Here is a 24,376-nt window from a genome sequence, read left to right as displayed (position 1 = left end):
AATATATTTTTGAATCTTTGTCATGGATGTATTCTCTGTCTGTGCCCAGGGTTCAGAGGAAACCCCTCTCCCTGTCCTCCAGCTTACCATATGAAAATATCACCGGAGAATCTACGTTTGACAACTCAGTTTATGAGACAACGGTGAGTCAACATAGTCAGTCAGTCTGTGACATGGATGGCATATGTTTGCATATGGCTGTGTGATGGGAATTTGTGACTGGGTCTGGTGCAGGGTCTAGTCTGCTGTGTTAAGGCTCCAAAGGCCCATTTCACCAAACACTTTAAGTTTAGGACCTTTGGAAACAACAGTAACCCTTCAGACATGGTAGCTAGACCCTAGGTCTGTTTAGCATTTCCACCGCACTCCATCCAGCACTCACTGTATTTCCTCATCACCAGTGACACAGAGGGAAGTCTGGACCTTGTTAATCATCCACAGAATGGGGTTACATGACCACATTTTCAGAACAAAATAGAACAGGCTGCAGTGAGAGTCTCTCTCCATGTGATATTTAAAAATAGCAGGTTTGTGCATATAATCCTTCTCAGGCAAGTGCAGGGGTTTAGTGTTGCCAGAGCCCACAAGAATGACAATCTGCAACGTTTTCTTTTCCAAGTGAGGATTAGAATATATGCAGTTCACATAATCTGATTGAAATGAATATATATATTTTTAATCGACTCATTACTAAAAGTGTTTGTCATCCAAGGGAGACAATGAAAAATAATGGAATGGTCAAAGTTGTCAAATTTAAGGTGTACTGATGGATTCACAGTGTCAGCTCATGCATTGAGTAACATTACAAGTAAACATTCCACCTGAAAAGTTGCCAGCAGTGGGCCCAGACTACAGCTGCTGCGAGAGGCAGCAAAACATCCTTTCATTTTGTAGTTATAGTTTAATTTAAGATTTGCCACAATATGAACAGTGGTTACATAAGCTTCAAAACCAGCCACAACTCAGCCCTGAGCAGAGTGACTGTCCTCTGTTGACCAATCAACTAGCTCTAGCTCCACCTTTAAAGGAATACTCCGACGATTTGGGAGTCATGCCCTGTCTCTATCATTTTCATAGTGAGACAACATGATCGATACCTTTTTTTTGTCTGTACGTCCAGTGGCTGGGTCTCAGCGGTTAGCATTGTGGCTTAGCTTAGCAAATACAGTCGTTTTAGAAGAAGTTTGATACACGGAACTATAATGTGTTTACGTCCTGCGCTGTGATCCGCGGAGGGATCCACCGGTGAGCAGGCACAGGTACAGACGTAGCCTGTAAAATGCTCAGTTGTTTATTTAGCCTAACGATATCTCCGGACTATAGTATCTGCAATGGACGACTTTGAACGCGATTTTGAAGAGTTTCTTGTAGCAGACACAGATCCAGAGCCATACCCGGTTGAGCCGGAGTATACAGATGAGGAACTCCAGGTGTTGGATGCTGAGTGGGTGAGAAGAGAGGCTGAATCCCCTGAGGCAGTGGAACAGCAAGGGGCCGAGGGGAGACGAAGGTCAGGGGAGGATTGGTGGTGTAGCTGCAGGGCTTGCCAACCTATGCCTACAGAGGTGGAATCATTTTGCTGCACAGAATGGGATTTGGTGCTACCATCGTTTTGGAGATATATCATCAGGAGGAAACCTGCCGCAGAGAGTGCATCACAAGGAGTGAAAACTTTGCAGCAATCACTGATCCTGGCGTGATTGAAACTTTTTTTCATGTTCCTAAGATGAACTGGAAAAAACGCCCCAGGCCTGCAGGAGCTGATGGACAGCTTTCAGTCGGGTGAGTAATATCGTCCGTGTCGTGTCTTTGTTTGCTTTTACCAAGTGACCTAGCGTACGTGCCCCAGAGCCAGCTGCAGCTGTTGCTCACCGGTGTATCCCTCCACGCAGGGCGTAAACACACTATAGTTCCGTGTATCAAACTTCTTCTAAAATGACTAAAAAGGACTCTCGTTTTTCGAATTAATGTTTAAACATGTTTATTTTAAATGCACGTGTAGAAATACCAGCTTCAGGGTTTCTGTAACGTTTATTTGTTCACTTTTACCAAGTAGGCTACTGACCCCCTATAGACTTCAATTGTATTCGCTAAGCTAAGCCGCAATGCTAACTGCTGAGACCCAGCCACTGGACGTACAGACACAAAAAAGATATCAATCATGTTGTCTCACTATGAAAATGGTAGAGAAAGGGCATAACTCCCAAATCGCCGGAGTATTCTTTTAAGTACCAGATCTGTGTTCTAGGTACCCCAACAGAGGGGCAACCAAATATGGGGATGGTAAGGAACAGTTCCATTGGTACCATCCACCACTTTTTACAGTGGAAATGGAAAAAATGCGTACCGTACTGAACTGAACTGCACCGCACTGCTTGGTGGAAACGGTACTTAAGTCCATCTCCTGTGTTCTCCCGTGTACCTGATTCCCTCTCTCTCCCAATGTCCAACATCACCGGACCGCTGGTTTGAGCATGGCCAGAATAACCAGTCACCACTAAAGTACAACATGTAGTTGGGGTTATTTAATAAACTAGGGTTTATGGGGCTACGTTGCTCTGTAATGTAATGTGGCTCTTTCTTGTGGAAGACTGCTGTGTCAAAAATCTAGTTTTATGCCCTTGATTATTTTAGTTTATATTTTGTTCATATAGCACATAAATAAAGTTGTCTTTAATCAAATAACCACAAACTGACACACAGTGAGCATGGGGTTCTGTAGAATTTGCTGTGTGCATCATACTTGATGGTAGGGTTTGGTGCCAGGCTATACACATTGCACAGCTGGCTGGAGAGTCAATGGAAGCCCAATAGTTCTCAAGAATTCTTTGCCCAGGTGCATTCCCGATCAAACTTGACTATCTAGAGGAAGTAAAAGTTGTAACAAGGTACACAGGTGTACCTGTGGAAGGATCAGTTGTTCAATACATTTAATCTGGATCTGAGTGATCCACATTTGGAAATCCCATGTTTTGTTTGACTGGATCTTCCTGATTCAGAGACAACCTTTTCAAGATTACCAAATCCAGGCTACCAGTGCTCTAGACTACGTATCACAACGTGGGCAGTCTGCCAACAAACATACTGGAATTACCACTTATTGCCATAGGTGCTGCCAAAGAGAATAAAACCGAGATCTTTAAGGTTGTAACTTTAATTTTTTTGGTTTGATTTTGACAGCTATTTGATATATGTATAAACCTACATAGATATCCAACCAAAAAACTAGTTTTGCTAGCAGCAACTTTTTCAAAATTGTTCCAGATTTAGTGTGAGAACAATACCATACGTGGTCCATAATCCCCATGACACAGAAAGAGGAGAGGAAGCAGCAAGAAGGAGAACGATAGCATTAGGCTCTAGCAGATAGTCTTTAGGGAAATAAAATCTGCCTAAAAGAGATTTATGACAATTACCCAGGTTAGTCACCAAAATCGCATAACCTACTGTAGATCTAATCTAGCCTAAATTCCACTGGAGATGGAATGTTTAAGCAGGAACACAGTGATTGCAAATTGCTTTTGTCAACTTATTCTCATAGAACAGTTTGCATGATATCCTAGGCCCCATATATGATGTTACATCTTCAGTGTAAAAATTATGCAATTAACGTAAAGTTACGGAGGTTAAGTTTAGGCAAATGAAGTTACTGTGGTTAGGTTTAGGAAAAGAAACATGGTGAGGATGTACCTTTAAATGACTCAAAGTTCACACAGTTCTGAACATGTCTTCAGAGGAAAGATGGGATTTTGTGATCCATCCACCACCTAGGACTAGCCTAGCGTTGCCTGACCCGATTCGCATAATGCGAATGGGTCTGGACACGGAGTGTATATTTCCTCTATTCCCGAGGGGCGGTATCAACAGCTGTCACTCAAAGTGCCCCTTCACGCAATTGGAAAGATGGAAAACCAATCAGAGTTAACAAAATGTGTGACGTAGGCTAGCGCAAGGCCACTGTAAACAGACCAGCAAGCTGCAGCAGAGATGAGCTGTGATGATGTCTGGGAAAGAGTGTTGCCGTCTTTGCGGATTTCCTCCTCACTGTGGACGTTGGGATGGTTTCACCAGGCTAACCTAGGGCTGCTTGATTAATCGTATTTTAATCTAGATTACGATTTGGGCTTTCAACTATTATGAAAACAAACTAATCGACATAAAACAATTATGCGCAAGGTTGAAACGTATCAGCGAACACACACACAGTGCATTCACTGCGTACTCGATACGTGTACATTGCGTGTGCAACCATCACCGTGTACTTTCTTCGTGTGCACTGCGCGTGCATTCACGGTGTACTTGCATGTAGTGCGTGTGCAATGCCTGCACACGCCTAGACGTGTGGTTATTAGACGTGCATGCATTGACACGTCATGTGATCGCAGGGGTCAAAAGTGTCAGCTCTTGAAGCAACAACGCTTCGTGTTACGGATGTGTGACACATAGCATCGCTATACTAACTAGCTTGCTATGCTAACTCTACTAATCAGACATGCGTGCGTAACATGTCATGTGATCACAGGGGTCAAAAGTGTCAGCTCTTGAAGCAACAACGCGGACGTGTGACAAGTAGCATCGCTATGCTAACGGTAGTAGTGTATATATATTTTTATACAGTATCTATCTATCTATCTATCTATCTATCTATCTATCTGTCTTCCCTTGTTCAGACACTATTTTTAACACTTGTACATCATTTGTTATAATAATAGGATACTCGCAGCTTTATATCAAGGGGAAAAAATTCCTAGTCTCTCTCTCCTGGGTCGATCCGAAAAACAGTTCCCCTGCACCATGTTGGAGGAATTTCTAATCACCGTCCAATATTTATTCATACTGTAGGCTAATGAACAGGGGTAGAGAGGACCAGTTGTCATGGCGACAAGTAATCAAAGACACTGTGTTCACATGTGGATCTGACAGAGACTCTGGACTGATCATACACAGCTGGACTTGATTGCAGGGCATGAACTGAGAAAGGAGATCCGAGTGAGGAGCGACAGTTTGGCTCTGGGAAGCGGAGCTGCTGTAAAGTGCCTGACGAAGCCACCTTTATTGCATTCACGGCCGGGAGGGGGGGGCAAAGACAGCCAGCGTAGGTGGAGAAGTTCCGGGGGTAGGGTGGAGGTTAGTTAAGGATCGGGGAATTAGGAGTGTCCTCCCGCTTTCCAGCTTTGTGTGTACAGGCATCTGTCACGCTGTCAGCCACTCGGTGTTCCAGCGCTGGAACCTCCACTGCATACGGGCCGGGTCAGACCAGCGCCACAAGCCTAGACCCCGAGGGAGGGTCTCGTTGATTGGCCAATTAAGAGTTTGTTTGAAAGTATGACATCTTAAGTATTTGTGTTATATTTGCAGTCCTGTCAGTTATAACTGAAAGCCGAGTGTGCTCAAAAACCTCGCTCCATGCGGTGCTTTCTGTCTGTGGAGTGCACATCTTTAAAAAGTTTGAAAGAAAAGTAACCAAAGATAAGGTGTCATGTTGAAGATTTTGTTTGAACAAAATATAATTTGAGTTTTGAAACCTGTTTTGTTGACTTTTTTTGTAATAAATTACTTTTTTTGGACTTCAAACATTATTGGCGAGTTAAGCCAGCTGCCACCTGTAGAAAGTGGTTCTACACACAATACAGCCTATAGTTTGGGAAAGTATAACACAGAAGTCTGCTGGTTTTAATCCGCCTGTACCCTATCCGCTATTAATTAGCCTAATAATTAAAATTGAATGACTCAAATCCGTGGATATCCGGAATATCTCTAGCCTACTTTACGTCATCCCAAAACTGAATGTCCCTCAGGCATATAGGCTTTTTACCGCAAACAGGAATAAAATATAAATCTAGATTTTACAAGTAAGGAAAGACTTGACAAGACATCAGCATGAACAGCGCTGAGTGTTCCCCACTCTCAACCTGGCAGCGAAAGTCTGAGTGAATTTAACCCATTTAAACCCATTTAAGGATGTCTGAAAAGCTGTCTCCATAAACAGTCAAATTCACGAAAGGGCAAAATGCGAAAAATTTTTATGAAAACACAACTATTGATTAAAAACATACAGATGGAGGTTTGCAGCATTTAGGATCCAATTCAATAATAGGCTATAGATTCACAATTAGGCTGTTGTACCCTATATATTATCTTAGTTAAATATTTTTAAACCACAGCCAGACATCGAGGGTGGTCAGTAGCTCTGATTTGTGAGGATAAAATAAAAAAAAATAAAAAAATCATGCGTGTGTATATGCAGGCGTATGTCTGCAGCGACTTGATTCATTCATTCATTGCACTCTTGCGAAGCACACACACACACACGCCTGCCTGCACGTGTAAACTATGGAGACAGACAGTTTGCCAAAGTAGCCTAATTCCTTTATTTACCCAACAGAGGACACCTCACTACCCCTGGAAAGGCTGGGCCACCGGATTATTTTTCTAGCTCTTCAACAGTAACAGTCCAGCAGCAGTTTGTACAGTTTTTAATCCTGTGCTCACATCCTGAGGACTTTCAGCGGCAAGTGTCATCTCAGAAAGCAGAGGGAATCAATGTGAAGCTAGTGCCATTAAGTGCATGTAACCACAGATGTTACATTGTGTTATGTATATTATACACTATACGTCTCCTTCCACTATTTTAAAAGCAATGCTTGAATTTATGGGATATCTATTAAGAGTAAAATCTTACAATTGAATGTCACAGCAAAACAACTGCATTTGCTTTTATCAGAGTATGCCTATGCCCAAAAATGTTGCTGATGCAACTTTCTGAGATAAGAAATCAGAATGTGCCTTAAATAAAAAGCCTGGAAAGAATAGGCTGTCTTTCTCCCTGAGAGTGAGGTGAGAACATTGATATCATTCTTGTGTCTGTGTGTCAAGTACAGAGGGGGATGTGGTTAGCCTAGCTTAGCATAAAGACTGGAAGCAGTGGGGAACAGTTTGCCAAAGTTGCCTAATTTGATGCATTCAGGTGTTAATGATGTGTATATGCACTGTGTGTGTGCGAGATTCACATGCACACGCAGGTGTAGTGTATGTGTGGCGTTTGTAATGCGCTGTGCACGCATCCTGAAAAGACTTGTGAGCGTGTCATATGAGTGGAGTGAATGCCTGCGCATCATGTAGCGGGTGTGCGTTGAACACTCGTGTCTCCATAGTAACCCTATGTAAAATGTAGGCGTACGCTCACGTGGTTTAATTAGATCTGATGTGTCCTAAATAGGCGCAAGTGACGCGTTGTAGTGTGGTTGGGTGAAACGTTTGACCCCTCATAGTGTGTGTGTGTGTGCACGTGTGGACGTGTGTGTGTGTGTGTGTGTGTGTGCACATCAGGGCCAAACTTCGTTGTGTGCGATACAGAGAGCAGAGGAGAATTGTACGCCACATGCGCCGCATAATCGTGATTTCAATTTTGACCAGAATAATCGTGATTATGATTTTTTTCCATAATCAAGCAGCCCTACCACCACCCCAACCCTACTTCCTTCCAAGACCGCTTGGTACCTCTTCCTTGTTTACCGCACATGGTCATGTGATGGTAGCCTTCCAAAATATGTGGGTTATGCACAAATTGATGGCTTATGATTATGTGGGATCTGTACGAATTTTGGTGCATTACTTTTTGTAAAGAAACGTAACAACAGTGCATGAGAATAGCCTGTGTTTGTGGACATATCTATGTACAGTACACTTGAGCAACATGCAACCACCTCACAAATGAATACTCAAATATAAAATACTGAATAATTACAAGTTCCTCTGAGCCACTATCTAAATAACAGTTTTTATCTATAATTAAAGCTACAGTTGGTAACTTTTGTGACAATAACTTTTTGTTATATTTGCAGAATCTGTCACTATGTAGTGAAAGAAGTACATAGATGTACCCTTTTTCAATTGTCACCCTTGGCCACGCCGAGTAAAGCCATGTTGCACCGTTTTGTGTTTCCATTGTCGGTAAAGCCACGCCAGAGATGGACCTTCTCAGGACTGGGTTCAAAAACCAGGCCACCCGCCCTCAAGCGGGTAGTGGTGACGTCTCGCCAATGCAGCCAATCCCCAGTGACCCCCGTTCTCCCCCTCAAACAAGTGTGTGTGAGACTCCACTCACCTCTGTCTTAGGAGCAGGTCAGGGAAGCGACCAAGCTGGCAATCACAGCCATGCAACTCGGAGTCCACAGTGAGGAGGAAATCCACAAAGACAGCAACACTCTTTCCTAGACATCATCACAGCTCATCTCCGCTGCAGCTTGCTGGTCTGTTTACAGTGGCGTTGTGCTAGCCTATGTTACACGTTTCGTTTACTCTGACAGGTTAACAGTCACTAAAATATGTTTTTGAAAAGATTTAAGAAATAGGCAATGCAGTAACAGAGTCTTGATTAGTATTTGATCAGTGCTGCCTACTTTTGACACAGTTGACTAACAGTGATTGACAGCTGCCTAAGAGACTCTTCGTCTCTGATTATATTTGTTCAAATGTGGTAATGCCATCAGAAGTGATACAAGGCAACAGATTATCTGTCTCATTTATTGCTGTGTGAATATAGTTACAGTTTCAGCAAATATGACGATAAAAGTTATTTACTATAAATGTTACCAACTACGTTTGTAAGAACTAGTAGTTCTTTTAGTTTTTTTTAAATACCAAATGGGTTGTACTAATCTACATCAGAAAACGAGTTATTATTTTTCTTCTTCTTCCATGCTGGCAATCCTGAAGAACAATGAGGTGAGTTTTTAAATGCATTGCATAAACTGCAAGTTAAAGTGTCATAGATGTATAGGATCAGGCTGCCGTATTCTTATCTTATTCTTTTCTTATGGTCTACTAATTTAATATGCAGTACCAAGCCAACAGAAACAACCCGGTGTGCTCCCAATTTAGCGGTTGTCCCAGGGGTGGGTGGGAGAGGAGGTGGATGGGTCCAACAAACACTTGACTTTGACCTAGGAGACCGACGTTCAAGACCAACAAACAATGCTCTCAGTTGTGGCGTTGTGCTACTCAAAACTGGGTGTTTTATTAATGACTTCTATGATCTTTTTCTAAACATAACCAAGTAGTTTTGCTGCCTAAACCTAATTACTGACCCCTTGTTACTGCTGACTCTATCTGCATTAAGATATAATGCAAAAGGCCACCCCCGGCATTAATATAGTAATAACGGGCTTCTGCCGAAGTGGCAAAATATGACAAGTAGGGATTAGATTGTGTTGTTTAACTGGACTGTTAATGACAGTAACTCTCCCTTACAAAATGGGTAATGGCTTAGTTTCACTAAAATTCACTAGAATATAAATTAGGTTTGGTTGTCAATCTATTTTGGGGTTAGGGAAAATGTTTAATAACCCCTGCTGTGTAAGCAGCTCTCTCTGTGACCTAATGTGCTTATTGTCTTCACAGGAAACAAGAGAATACGAGGTTTCGATCTGAAGACACCAGTGTGTGTGTATCAGTATGGACAGATAAGGGGCCTGCTGGCCTTTTCAAGGTCTGTCAGACTCACACCTTTGGTGATGCCTCCACCCTGTTCTCTGTACACTTAATATGAGCCTCCCTTTATTTACCCAACAGAGGACACCTCACTACCCCTGGAAAGGCTGGGCCACCGGATTATTTTTCTAGCTCTTCAACAGTAACAGTCCAGCAGCAGTTTGTACAGTTTTTAATCCTGTGCTCACATCCTGAGGACTTTCAGCGGCAAGTGTCATCTCAGAAAGCAGAGGGAATCAATGCGAAGCTAGTGCCATTAAGTGCATGTAACCACAGATGTTACATTGTGTTATGTATATTATACACTATACGTCTCCTTCCACTATTTTAAAAGCAATGCTTGAATTTATGGGATATCTATTAAGAGTAAAATCTTACAATTGAATGTCACAGCAAAACAACTGCATTTGCTTTTATCAGAGTATGCCTATGCCCAAAAATGTTGCTCTTTGAACTGATGCAACTTTCTGAGATAAGAAATCAGAATGTGCCTTAAATAAAAGGCCCTGGAAAGAATAGGCTATCTTTCTCCCTGAGAGTGAGGTGAGAACATTGATATCATTCTTGTGTCTGTGTGTCAAGTACAGAGGGGGATGTGGTTAGCCTAGCTTAGCATAAAGACTGGAAGCAGTGGGGAACAGCTAGCCTGACAAAGTTCAGATATATACCCACAAATACATCTTAAGTTTCAGTGGGAAATTAAATCAGTGGGATTTGTAAATTTAGGGATGTGACTACTACTTGTACAACAATAGTTTATCCATATAAGCATTGTTAACTTTATACAAATGAGGGCGACACTTGCCTGGATGCTCCATAGTGATTTAGGAAAACTGACAAAGGAAAAAGTAATAGTGATGGAAAAAGGAGGTTGAGCCTTTTTAGCAATGACTAGCTGCTTGGTGAAAAATCATGTTAACTGCTAAAGTATGTCATAGGTTGCTAATTTATACAATGTTTGCTAATGAAGCTACCAGTGTAGGGCTTGTTACTCTAAAATTAAAACAATCACTCTATTCTCATCACTCTTTTCAAAAGAAATCTCATTACTTATTACACCCTGTTAACAGTAATTCACTGCACTACTTTTTATTTCACTTTTCAATTGCACCCCAAAAAACTGGTAGCTAAACTGCATAAATTCAGACTTCTCATGCCTCTGTGTGAATATCAGGGTAATCGCTGGTAAGTAAAGCAAAAGCCGGGTAGGTTGCAAATTATTATTATGGTTTTTTTCATCTGGGGGTCTTGGGTTGCCTGTAAACGGTATTTTCTCATGGATCTTCCTGAAAGACGGAGATTCACTCATGGAGCAACATTTCATTCTCCACATATCCAACCACAAGCGTCATTAGTTCTTTGTAGCTGCATCTGTCCATGGTTAAAATCCAGTTTTGGTTGTTGAGTAACTGTAAGGCTAAAGCTGACCTCCATCGCCAAGGAGGACTCGCCTTTGGTGAGTTGTATTTCCTGGAGCTTCACATTGTTGTGCTGTCAGTCACAGTATGTGTTTCAGACTGGAGGGTTGAGGATGCGTTTTTTGCAGTGAGTTTTAATGACACTATCTGCAGCAATAGTGTTCTTGTCATTCCGCTCGACAAAATCAAAATATTGGGAATATTTCCAGCCACAGAATGTAAGCTTTTCCATCTTCCAAACTAGCTTGCTGCTTTGAGGCATCCGTGCACAGCTGCATGATTACAAAAATGAAAGTGAAAATGATTGTTTTATTTCAAGTCAGTCGTGATGTGATTACTTAAGTAACATTGTAACGAGTTGTTTTGTTTGGGGGTAACTGTAATATTATTACTGAAATTTTATTAGTAACTATTTACACTACTCGTTACTGGAAAAAGTAATATTATTACTAGTAAAGCGTTACTGCCCAACTCATTAGCTTGCTTGCACTGAAAGGCTTACAGCAATGAGCAAGAAGTGGCAAAGGCAATGTTGCATAATTGGTTTGCTTTCAGTGGATCTTCACCGTTACGGTTGGTAGACATTTATTTCCACTTTGAACAGAGCCAGGGTAGCTCTCTCCCCTTACTTCTGGTGTTTATGCTAAGCTAGGCTAATCATGTCCTGACTTAGTAGCGCTGTACTTAAAGGTATACTCTTCAGGAAACAGTAGCAAAGGTGAAAGCCAACCTCAGATTGGTGTTTTGCCTTGCTATATATGCATTTTTCCGGCGCTCTGTCTGCAATGTTCGTAGCTTCCTCTTTGATGCCTGCTGCTTATGGTCTGACACCTGGCCACTGCCTTTTTATAAAGTCCTGACTTCACCTGAGTGCAAAGAAATGTCCTAAACACAGCAAAATAAGAAAATGCAGGCAGAAGGCAGATAAATACACCACACACTTCTAATGTGTCATAAGTGATAATTGACAGAAATTACTTTTGTATAGGTCTATAGATTTTTTTTCAAGGGGGGGATCCATATACCTTGAACACATTTACATGAAATTGGTCTTAATCTGCCTATCTCACTCTCAGAAAGAAAGGGAATATTTCTCAGAGTGTTGAACCATTTCTTTAAAAAGTAGTGTTAACATATAAATTAAGATTATAGAGTATAGCATAATATCAATAACCTTTTTCCCATAAACAACATCCAATTTCCATGGGGATCATTCAGGTTTTCAATTTATACTTTAGAATGACAACACTGATTTCATACATTGATATGTAATGTGCAGAATCAAAGACTTTTTGATTTCTTTGGATTGGGTTTACCATTATCTTCGTTACTTCGTCACGTTACAAATTGAGTTGAAATGAAGCGAAAATGTGCACCAAGGTAAGCTTTTTCTTTCATATTGCCATCCCCTGTTTGGAGATTGGTTCTAAATTTAGACTATTACTGTTGTTCAAACATACAGTATAATAATATTGTCCTTTAATAATATGTATCCATGCAAACTGGTGTGATGACAATGATAATAATGAACCTATTTTTGATTCATTGTACATAAAGTGCTGATTAAGCTACTTCACAAACATCTTCAATAAAAGTTGTTGTTCAGAAAATAATGGAACATGTCTTATTTGCTAAATAACTAGTCTACATGTTTGCATTGTAGGTGAGTGAATGGTTTGTGTCTATTTAATAGTGTAAGCCTATCTGTACTCCAGTTTGGTATGCTCATGTAGACCCACATAACAGAGCAATTAAATAAGATAATTTTCAGAAAATTTGTAGGACACAATCAAATGAATGTGACTGCAGTTTAATGTAACTTTAAACTGCAATGTCAAATTCAATGTCAAATAGTTCTTGATTGAAGTTGTTTTCTGAACTTAGATCCCTGAGACACATCTTTTTAATAATAATAATATACAGAGGTGCGGACTCGAGTCATAAGTCTTATACTTGAGTCACATATTTAATGACTTTAGGCTTGACAAAATCAATCAGTCAATCAAGACTTGCAACTCGAATTGGCCTTTAACACCAGTGACTAATGACTTCACTTGGACTTGAGTTTTTTGACATTAAAATATTTGATACCTTTCCCTAAAGATTAAAAAGTATGAAGGTGTGCCACAAATTAATTTATTTTCCTTCATTTCCTAAATCCACTAATATTGCGGCTATTTTCAGCAATTTGACACTTAATTCTTCAGATCCACTTTGTTTGAACAAATCTGATGACATCAAATCCAGTTGCAGGAGAACATACAAAAGAAACATAGAAAGAGTTTATTTCTTTGGTAAATTTAGCATATTATTCTGGGACTGAAAAAATGGAGTCCCTATGGAAGTTCCAAAAACTGCAGTTCTTCGAATGACCACTTGAGGCTGGCTCCAAAACATTGTAAATCTACATAGACACACATGTTAAAATGCCTATCTTTAAAGTAGAAATAAAGATGTTCACAGCCTGCTACAAAAAACAGTTTTGGTCTCTATAGCAAATTTCAACTTTCATGCCAAGTGTACAGGGGATTCATTTTTTTATTACTCACCCATTTACATTTTATTAAGTCCTAACGTTACACATATTTAAGAGCAGGTACGCTTGAGTGACAGGCTATCTGTGAGGCATCACTACAGTCTGTCAGTCAGATCCAACCCTCACTCCTCCACAGTTCCAACCTCTCATCCAAATATGATCACTTCTGCCTCTAAAAATACAAGATGGTGATGGCTGAAATGCCAGACTCAGGGATTCCAAACAGGAGTCCACAAACCAGTGGATGATGTCCATAATTTATGCAGTCTATGATTATTACTCTGTTGTTGAAATGGTGTTACACTTGGTGAAGAGCGTATTATGACTTAGGACTCAGAACTCAAAGTTATGGACTTGGGACTTGATTTAGGACTTGTCAGTCTTAACTTGGGACTTGACTTGGGACTTGAGTGCAAAGACTTGAGTGGTATTTGTGACTTAGAAAACAATAACTTGGTCCCACCTCTGATAATTTAGGATTCATATTTTGGGATATCTTTATTCAATAAATTAGGGAAGTAAGAAAAATAAAAAGAAATAAAAAGTAAAAAAAAAAAAAATAAAAGGGACATATTTGTGGGTACAGAACAAGTTTTAGGAGCAAAACTCTGTTTTGTTTTATGCTCAGTTTTAAAAATTGAAAAGTTGTATAATGTGAACTTGACAAAACAGACAAATATTTCAAGCCTACATGCCCACTTTTTTATTAATATTTAGGCCAATAGGTTATGTCCCACTAAGGTGACATTTATTTCTGTCTTTACTTGTAAAAGCTGAAGACCAGAAGTTACACATGGCTATTTCACTGGTGTGATTTCTCTTTTAAGGCCGTGAAAAACTGTATATGCACCAGCATTCTCTCAGAGTGAAAACAGTCCTATTACATTTGACAATTAGCTGTGTAGTGAAGTCATGACATGAAGAAACTGCAATGCATCTGCTGTTTAACATGATGTAGGTCTATTATGTTTGTCAAGGCAGCTGCAAGCTTTAATGGATTTTTGAAAACAGTTAAGCCTAAGAGTGCCGGCATGTAAACCTGCAGCAGAACACACAACTTCTGCCCTTTTGACAAGTGAAACTTGAAATCTGCATGTTGATGTGCAGGTAAACAACCTCAATGCTTGTCACAGATGCCATTCATACAGACTATGAAAAACTGGGATTGAAAATGTTTTGAAAACATTAAACATAAGTTATAAGACATGGAGGATGAGTTTGACACTGAAAAACAACAGTTGCTGTTGCTACACAGATGATCAGTTCAGCATGAAGGTCAAGTCACATCATAAAATGTCAGTTATTCACTTTTAAAGCAGAATCTGTATGCAAACTTCCAAAGTACCAAAAAAATATTTAAGTCAATTTAAAAACCCTTTCAGAGCTATCTCTGAAACCTCGCTTAACTCTGAAAAGAATGTGAATTTAGAGTTGAATGGATACAGATCGACTTACATGAATAGGATGAACAAAAAAATGTGACTGTATGTGGATAACAGCTTCAGTTGTAAGGTAGTAGAGTCTGACAACAATTGTTGATGATGTACTGGAATGTGTTACCATAAAAATCTGTATAGAAAAAAGGCAACATGTAACTGTGAGCTGTGTATACAGAGCTAACATAGAAATGTTTTACAATTCAAAAGGTTATGTTAATTTGTGGTGATTTCAGTTTAGACCTCTATCCATCCATTTTCATCCACTTATCCTGGTCATCCAAAAGTCCTTCTCCCCAGCAACACTTTCAAGCTCCTCCTGGAGGATCCCGAGGTGTTCCCAGGCCAGATGAGATTTGTAATCCTGCTAGCGTGTTTTGGGTCTGCCTCGCGGCCTCTTACCAGTTGGATGTGTCCAGTAAACCTCAAAAATACAAAAATTACATGGTTGTCAACAAAAAACAAATTGCAGTGTTCGAAATGTGTGAGTCAAAAAATTACGCAGAACATTAATTTCCAGTTTTGTTTGAAATTTGGAGTTGAAGAAAAAGAACAGTAAGTTGAGGCTAATTAGCGAACTAATGTGGGTGCTATGTGCTAATTGTGATGATTAATAGTGCTTTATGTGATGAAGATGCAATGTCAGCACTACATTTTATGATTCAGTTGCCTTTTTTTTAAAAAAAAAAACTTGTTTTAAAAAGTAAATACCCTACAAATTTTAAAGAGCATCCATGATTTTTTTTTTTTTAATGTGTTATTGCTTTGTTATTAAAATAACATTACAAGAACACATTGTGACTTGTTTAGGACTCAAAACTCAAAGTTTAGGACTTGAGACTGTAAAGCCCTGTGAGGCAAACTGTGATTTGTGATATTGGGCTTTATAAATAAAACTGATTGACTGACTGATTGATTGATTGATTGATTGATTGATTGATTGATTGATTGAGTGATTGATTGATTGACTTGTCAGGCTTAACTTGGGACTTGCCTGTCTTGATCTGGGACTTGACTTGGGAATTGAGAGCAAAGACTTACATGTGACTTGCTGAACAATGACTTGGTCCATCCTCGGCTGTGTGGGGCTCAACTTGACAAAGGTTTGTGAAGGCTAAACACTTATAGTATTGAATTATTATCAATTAAAGCCAATATAAGAATATCTGAATATTTCTATGTACATATTTTTTTGAGCAAGCTCTCCTGAGGTGATCCTAGTCGAACAGCATATTTCACTCGAGAGAATCCATCCGGCCAACCAGTCAAACACAATAGATCACTGCCTCCCTCTGCTGGCAAGGGCTGCAAATTACATTACAGTCAGCCATAAGGAAGAGATGTGCTTAATTTATCTTTAATTTTTACCAGCCAGGCTTAAAATATCGACTCTTGCCTTGGTCTTCATGAATATCTGGAACAGTTTTGCTGACGCCATCAAGCAGAGTTGGACAAAACTGGATGTTTGTATTCTGATCAGTAGAAAGACTCAAAATAATGATTGTCACATTGTCACCTTTACATGTGATCTTTCATGTTGTGACTTTTTTTTAATGTTGTCCCAACTTCTAAGAAAAGGTTATGAATATACAGTATACACAGAAGTGTTACAATGTTGTTGTCATGGCCCCTGTTGCCAATGGTTCAGCAGTGTTCTCACTGGTTCACTTCAATGACTAAATTTACTGCACAAAATATTCTGTTTTTTGCTCTTATTCTGAAAAAGGTGATATTCCTACTAAGCTGTTTACATGGCCAAAAAAACCTGTTCATTTATTTCCCGTAACCACTTATCCTGTTGGAGGTCACGGGGTGCCCTCTGACCCTGGGTAAGACCTGGGGTTTGAACCAGGAGCCCTCTTACTGTGAGGTGACAATCAACCACCTTCTTTAAAAAGTCAGCGTTGTGATATTTGTGCATATCTGAGGCTTTTATAATGTTTTATAAAGTAGGTATGTTTCTCCTTCCAACCAGAAATGTGAGCTTTTCTTTTGGGCATGCATCTCCACCCCTCAGCCTTACAAACAATTAGCGAGTTGGTCTGTGCGCAAAGTAGCTATGACAATGGACAGAGCTGTCTGGAATGTGTCACAAACTGCATTAAAAACCCTAATTGAGATTCATTCATCTTCTAACCACTTCATCCTCTTGAGGGTCACGGGGGGGCTGGAGCCTATCCCAGCTGACATCGGGCGAGAGGCAGGGTACACCCTGGACAGGTCGCCAGACTATCGCAGGGCTGACACATAGAGACAAACAACCATTCACGCTCACATTCACACCTACGGACAATTTAGAGTTATCAATTAACCTAGTCCCCAATCTGCATGTCTTTGGACTGTGGGAGGAAGCCGGAGTGCCCGGAGAGAACCCACGCTGACACGGGGAGAACATGCAAACTCCACACAGAAGGGCTCCCACGCCCGGGATCAAACCGGCAACCCTCTTGCTGTGAGGCGGCAGTGCTAACCACCACACCACCGTGCCGCCCCCTAATTGAGATGCATAGTCCAAATGTGCTGTTTACATGTCCAAATAATATTATCAAAACCCCAATGATTTCTCATGTCTTAATCGAAAAATGCTTAATTTGGGAAAAAGGCCTTATTCGAAATATCTAAATGGGAGATGCTGTTTACATGACCCTCATCAAAATCAGAGTAATTTCATATTTGGAATATGTAAGTGATGCAGTGGCATGCACAGACTTTTTGAAGGGCAGGGGCGAAAAGAAAAAAAAAGGCACTTTAGCATGTGTTTTGGCTCCCAGGAGGGCTCTTTAGTGCGCGTTTTGGCCCCCATGTACTTTAGCACGCGTTTTGGCTCCCAAGAGGGCACTTCAGCAAGCGTTTTTCAACAACTGGGCCACGGGGGGGGCGACCGCCCCTGCCCCCCCATGCACACCACTGAAGTGATATACAGGTGGGTCATCAGTGCTTTTTTTTGTTGTTGTTGTTATTATTACAAAGAAAGGAAATCTGAACATTGACACAACATTCACCATAAGTATATTTACTCAAGATTTATACCAGTCTGAGGTATATGTATTTTACGTGGGTGTTTTCTCCTCATTCCACTTTTACTTCTACTCAGTAGCCCTTTTTAGATAGGAATTGTGCAAATTTGCAGGAAAGCCCAATCAGTCTTCTTTCAGCATTGGCAATATAAAAACAAAATAGGGGAGTGCAGCCTATTTGCCACCTCTGTTTAAACCAGGGCGTAAAATTAAGTTTTTACCTCATCTGCCATTGGCTAGTGACCTCCAAAAATTTACCGGCCAAACATATTTTTCACCAGCCAAATAAAAAAAATCATGCCTTGTTTGACTAAAAATAATTACCTTAGGTTTTTCATATGAAAATCCAACCCTGTCCTCCGTGTTTCTTTGGCGTGCTTGTGGCAAAGGCTGCAGCTCATCGTGTTGGTGTGGGGGTTGTAGGTCAGCCATGACGGCGGCTGGCCAGCGTTGCCTAGTTTCCATTTTTCAGTAAAATGCCATGCAACATTTGTACTCTGTTTAACTGTGTGTTCTTCCTGTCCAAATCCAACATGTTCATCTTCGTTTTACCTCTTCTGGCAGTGGCTTCACGGCAGAAATGTGTTGCCACATATTGCTCAGAAGTTACCATAGAATGCCCAGGGTTCCGGTAGCTAACGTCATGCGTTCCCGGTACATGTACAATAAGCCGCGAGGGTCAAAATGGTCTGACACAGCTGGCAGAAATGGTCGAAGCACATAAAAAACCGACATGCAATTCAAAATTTTCCATCAGCCACTGGCGGGTGTGTGTTTTTGTTTTACATGCCAAACTCATTTTTTACCCGCCATTGGCGCTTGGCGGGTGTTAATCTTACACCCTGGTTTAAACTAAAGGGGTTCCGCCAATATAGCCCCTTTTACACTGCCAGATTTTTTGCGAATGTTGGGCCATTTAGCCGGCAAGCTGCAAGCGTTTAGACACACAGAGCCGGATTGGCGAGTTGATCCGAGGTGCCTGATTTTCCAGCTCGTAGGGTAGACTTACTGGTGGAACCTTTTTAGTTTAAACAGACCGAGGCGGCCTTCTGCAATGGGAGGGGCTGTTGAAGACTTGTGGGAGGAGCTGTAGACAGGAAACAGCTGATAGCAGGAATCAGCCAGCAGCTAGTAGCAAGAGGGAAACGCAAACCTGACAGACACTGTAAAGATGAGCAACTGGGGAGACAAGGAATTGCGCAGCCTCCTTGTTCTCGTAAATGAAGAGGCCATCAACCGTCAGAAGATGGGAACGGTGGGAAACAGGCCGACTTAAGAGAGAACCGTGGCATCCCTCCCATGTCTCTGGTTATATCACACGCTGAGCTACACATTTTGTTACTTTGTCACGCCCCCCATTGCCCCAAAAAGGTGCATTCTGTATAAACAAAGTAGGCAGGCGGCATTTTGCCGCACTCCCCGATTTTGTTTTTATACTGCCAATGCTGAAAAGAGACTGATTGGGCTTTCCTGCAAATTTGTATGATTTCTATCTTATGACTTATGACTACCACACGAGGCAGAAAATTGGGCACCTCGGATCAACTCGCCAATCCAGCTCTGTGTGTCTAAACGGTGTAAAAGGGGCTAGTGACTCTGCAGATTAAGATTTTTGCACAAAAAACATTTGAAAATGTAACATTTGAAACAATTAGTCTAATAATCAGTTGACAGAAAATTAATTGGCAGCTATTTTGATAATCATTTTGTCATTTTGCATGCAATAATGCTAAACATTTAATGGATTCAGCCTTTTAGACTTCAAAACAAAATGGTTTGCTGCTTTTCCCTTACTTTATTTATTAATTTTCATCTGTTTTTCATAGTTTTGAGGTTTGGACTGTTGGTTTGACAAAGTGTTGTGAAGGTGTTACATTGGGCTCTGGGTAATTGTGACGCCTTTCTCACTATATTTTGAATTTTTACAAGCCAAACAATAATTGATTGATCAAGAACATAATTACTTCACTGGTCCATAATGAAAATAATCATTAGTCGCAACCCCATACAAAACAGCTAAAACATTTAAAAAGAGAGGAAAACTTATTGTCAAAAAAGAGGGCAAAAATGATCCAGGTCCAGGCACTCAAGATGGTTTGAAAATTATAAAAGGCCTTTATGTCAACAATCGTCTCTTTCGACATCCAACCACAAGGAGCCAGTCAAAACATCAGAAGTGACTGACATCTCAGACCTCCCTCTCTCAGAAGATTGCATTTGTGGACTGTCTAAGTGCCATTCATTCTCCTCTGTTTATTCAGGCAGAGATTTTGGACAGGTGGACCAAGGTGGACCTCTTGTGGCTCTACCACTTTTAATAAAAAAAAGTGTTGCATGAGGTAGAACTGGTGTTTAATGAACACAAAAAGATTAGAAATCTGACAAAAAACAATCTGAAGCACTCAAATGGCCATCTATCACAGATGACATCATCATAAAAGGCTCCAATAAGGGGGGAGCAATTTGTGTATGGGCAAAGATAAATATATAATGGAGACTAGGTGCCACCTAGAGAACACTCAGTACTACAACATGCCTCCATCAAACCCTTTAGAACCCATTAAAAGAGAGCTTGAGGAACTATTCAATCTGGCAAAAAACAATAACTGAATTTCCAGAAGAATATGACTGTATACTTTGCAAACATCAAGGCTTTCCTTCTTTTTAAATGCTCCCTTGAGTCCACAAAAACGTGAAAACCCCCCTGGGTAGAACAATTATGAGTGGCATTGACTTTATTAAGGAACCTTCCTCTAAATTTGTTGACTACTTCATTAAACCATTTGTTGCAAAGTTGCTCTCTTACATTCAAGACAGTACTCGGGTCCTAGAGAGGGTAGCAGAAATAAAGAATACTGGGCCCTGCTTTATAGCCACCACTGATGTGGAGTCCCTATACAGCAAGATTGGGCATGATGAAGGCCTGGAGTCCTTGAGACACTATCTGAGGTCTAGACCTAATGACCTTACGCCCCCTAATGACTTTATTGTGCAACTCACTGAGTGAACTCTTAAACACAATGTCTTCCTATTTCAAGACAAATTGTCCAGACAAGAAAAGGCCATGGGTGCATGCTTTGCACCCAGTTATGCAAACCTGTTTTGGGGACTATGGGAGAAACAACGCACTTTTTTCAAATAACAACCCTTTTAACTTAAAAATTCTGTGGTGGGGCAGATACATTGATGATTTGATCTTGTTATTTTTTCCAGTCTCACATAAAGAGCTTCTAGTTAAGTTATTATTGGAATATGATCATCAAGCTATCAGTTTTTTGGACCTACATATGTTAAAAGATCACCAAGGATGCCTGCGGACCTCCATTTTCAGAAAAGCAACTGACCGAAACACCACACTGCATGTGGAAAGTTTTCATTCGCCATGGCTCATTAAAAATATCCAAATCCAGAGGCTTAAATGTATATGTGACTCCTATCAGGATTTCCAGGTTCAATCTATAGACATCCATCAGTGTTTCAGATGGAGAGGATATTAACTCCAGAGCCTCACTCAGGCCAGCAAAAGAGCTCTGTCGACTTTAGAGGTCAGAATTGCGCAGCCCTAAACCCAAACAAGAGCAAACCCATAAACCTCACTTTGTTACACACTATAGCAAAGAAGCTGTACAGATCAAACACATTTTAAAGAAGCATTAGGACATTATTAAGAGGGATAGCTCCTTACGGGAGGTATTCACTGAACCCCTGGGGATCAGTTTCAGGAGGGCTCCAACCATCAAGGACAAACTGGTTACCTTCCTACTCCTAAATGGGAAATTTGGCTTCACTGACCCAAGGGCAATTTTTTGTAACTACTGTGTTAACGTGAAAGAACTAAGACTTTTACAGATGTGTTAAGTAACAAAACCTATCATATCACCAGTTTCATAAATTGTAATACCACCCATGTTGTGTACCAACTTGAATGCATTAGTGGCTGTTTCTATATAGGCCTCACCAAAAGGAGGCTGAGCGACACAGTGGCTGAACATAGGTTTGCCATTCATACTGGAAACTTGAATAATCCAGTGGACAAACTCTAAATGGAAGCCCAACGTGGAAGTGATACAAGAGTGTTAGGTAATGAAGTTATAAGTTCTGATGGCAGGGGCAGGGATAAAATCAAATGCCTCAAACAAAGAGAGGCATACTGGATCCATGCCCTTAAAGGCACCTGGTACCCTGGTCTAAATGAAGACTTTGACCTCTCACCTTTTCTATAGTCATTTCCTCTGTCCTAAAATGTAGTGATGTGTTGTTTGATTATATTAGTATTATGTGATTGACTACTGTTGAGTTAAATTTTAAATATTTTAATGTTGATTTCCTGGTATGTATTTGTATGGTTACACCATCTCAGCTTGTGAGAGGACTTTTTTTTTTTTTTTTTTTTTTTACATTTCCTACTTACTGTGTTATGCCCCTAGAGGCCTAAAAGTCCTAAATAAACTCCAATACATCCAGAACTCTGCTGCCTGTCTGCTCACCCATTCCCACTCCACACCAACTCCCTGACCCACAATGTATCCAATTCCAAATCCTTATCTTCGCTCATAAAGCCCTCCATAACCAGGCCCCCTCCAACCTCACCGACCTGCTCCACTGCCACACTACTTCCTGCAGTCTCTGATGACAACCTCCCAACTCCACCTCAGGACCAAGCATCAGATCTCTCCATAGCTGCCCCCCTCCCTCTGGAGCTCTCTCACCAAACACTAAGACTGCTGACCTCTCCCAGTTCTAATCATTCTTCAAAAGTAAACTTTTCAAAACGACTTTTAATGAGTGAACGATGTGTGTATTTTACAATATTCTATGCATAAAATGATTATTAATATTAATATTAGTGTTATTATTAAAAGAATGTTGCATAGTGTTACCTGTGCACACTTGTAGTGAATGCAACTATAATTGCTGTGTACACACTTTTTGTGTGTCATTACACCCTGAGTAAGGCACAAGCTGACATGCAGTTATGTATTTTCAATGTTTTTAGGCTATTTTTTAGGGCCTCATAAGGGTCCTTCCATACCTTATTAAATTGCTTTGTTTTACTTTTGTCCTCAGACAATGTCTTTTCTATGGTCAAATAATATCTCATCATTTCTTTTCAAGCCTGTAAAGAAAGGGCCTCTGTTTTTTTCCCCAGTGTTTTAAAATGAGCTTTTTATAAACAAGGGAAGAAAACTTAATCTGCCATCCTGTAGGATATCAGCTCAGCTGAAAATTAGATTTTTATCCATTCTCAGATTGCATTCCACACTTTGTTCACTTTTGAACAAAGCCAGAAGGAATGCAACAGAGAGCCATGAGAGCTACACTTCACACAGCTATAAGAGGCGTCTGGATAAAACCTATTAATTTTATTTCTGGTGTAATGCATTCTTTTCTGTCATCAGTTTTTATTGTATTACCCATATATTTTCAATTGTTGTAATACTATTAGTAAGATTTAAGCATTTCTTCAATTTTGTGTCAGCTTCTTTGAAGTTGAGATCTTTATTCCATTTATCATATAACTTTTGCAGTGAGTGCTGTTTAGATTGTTCCTTCAGCAGCATGTTGTATTTTCTGCCAATTCATTGTTTCTTTTTTCCTTCTTTAAACATGAGGTCCACAAAGGGTCCTGGCACCAAATCACAATGTCAATCAAAAATTTCAGTAATCTAATTCTTCATATCTAAAAAAAAGTCAGTGGGAATTTATCCTGAAGTTCTCTAAATGATAGGACCTTATTGTGCAGAATTACATCTGATAAATATTTAATTCTCCGTGTACTCCCAAGTGTTCGCATTTTGGATTTTTATTGACAGAATATTCCAATGCTTTGTGGTCCTGGGGATGCTTTCACTTAAGCAAAGGATATCACTTCCTCCATCCCTGCCGTTCACACTCTCATCCACACCCTGAATAGACACACAAATGGTGATTTTTTTAATGGCCCAATGTTTACAACAAAAGCAGCAGACCCACTGCTAGTGGGGGTTGCAGTAGATGTAGTAACAGTATTATCAGGCCTACTGATGGTAAAACTTAATAGCCTACTAGTCCCGTTATATAAAGTTACCGAGACGGTAGGCCTATTGCTGTGGGCTTGTGAAAACAGTATGGTTGTGACAGGACTTTAGGGCAAGTAAAACGCTGCAGCGAAACTGAGAGCTACAGGCAACAGTGGTAACCGTATAGAAGCAGTTACTTACAGTCGTCAGTATTACTGGTTGAATGGTAACAGCTAATAGCGAACTTTGACAAACAGGAAGGAAGTACCGCAGTAGTTAGCAGTAGAGCTATCAATACAAGCAGCGATTTATATTTTCTCGGCAGCAGCGGTATGGAGGCAGCAGCGGAACTAAAGCATGACAGGGACTGCACTATCTGTTTGTATAATTCTAGTAAAGTAGTAGCTGGATACAATGCACGCGATCTATTCGCTCCTTGTTGCACCGTACCTATCCTCGTTATTATCTACATCCGTTC

General features: G+C 40.4%; 1 protein-coding gene across 4 annotated transcripts in view; it reads left to right on the top strand.

Annotated features, from left to right (window-relative positions):
- LOC125889077 (seizure protein 6 homolog) overlaps positions 1-12,645 on the top strand; it is a 469,538-nt gene extending 456,893 nt beyond the window's left edge. For 3 of the 4 annotated variants that reach the window (XM_049576748.1, XM_049576749.1, XM_049576746.1), the window contains 2 exons: positions 50-143; positions 9,403-12,645. In XM_049576748.1, coding sequence (XP_049432705.1) covers positions 50-143; positions 9,403-9,432 — 124 coding nt within the window. In that variant the 3' untranslated portion in view covers positions 9,433-12,645. The remainder of the gene's footprint in view (positions 1-49; positions 144-9,402) is intronic. The other variant, XR_007449397.1, reaches the window with a different exon arrangement.
- The last annotated feature ends 11,731 nt before the right edge of the window (positions 12,646-24,376 follow it).

Source organism: Epinephelus fuscoguttatus, linkage group LG5, assembly GCF_011397635.1.
Source record: "Epinephelus fuscoguttatus linkage group LG5, E.fuscoguttatus.final_Chr_v1".
In the NCBI taxonomy this organism is placed as follows: domain Eukaryota; kingdom Metazoa; phylum Chordata; class Actinopteri; order Perciformes; family Serranidae; genus Epinephelus; species Epinephelus fuscoguttatus.
Note: the sequence above shows the minus strand (reverse complement) of the source record. Positions and strands in the feature narration are given on the sequence as shown.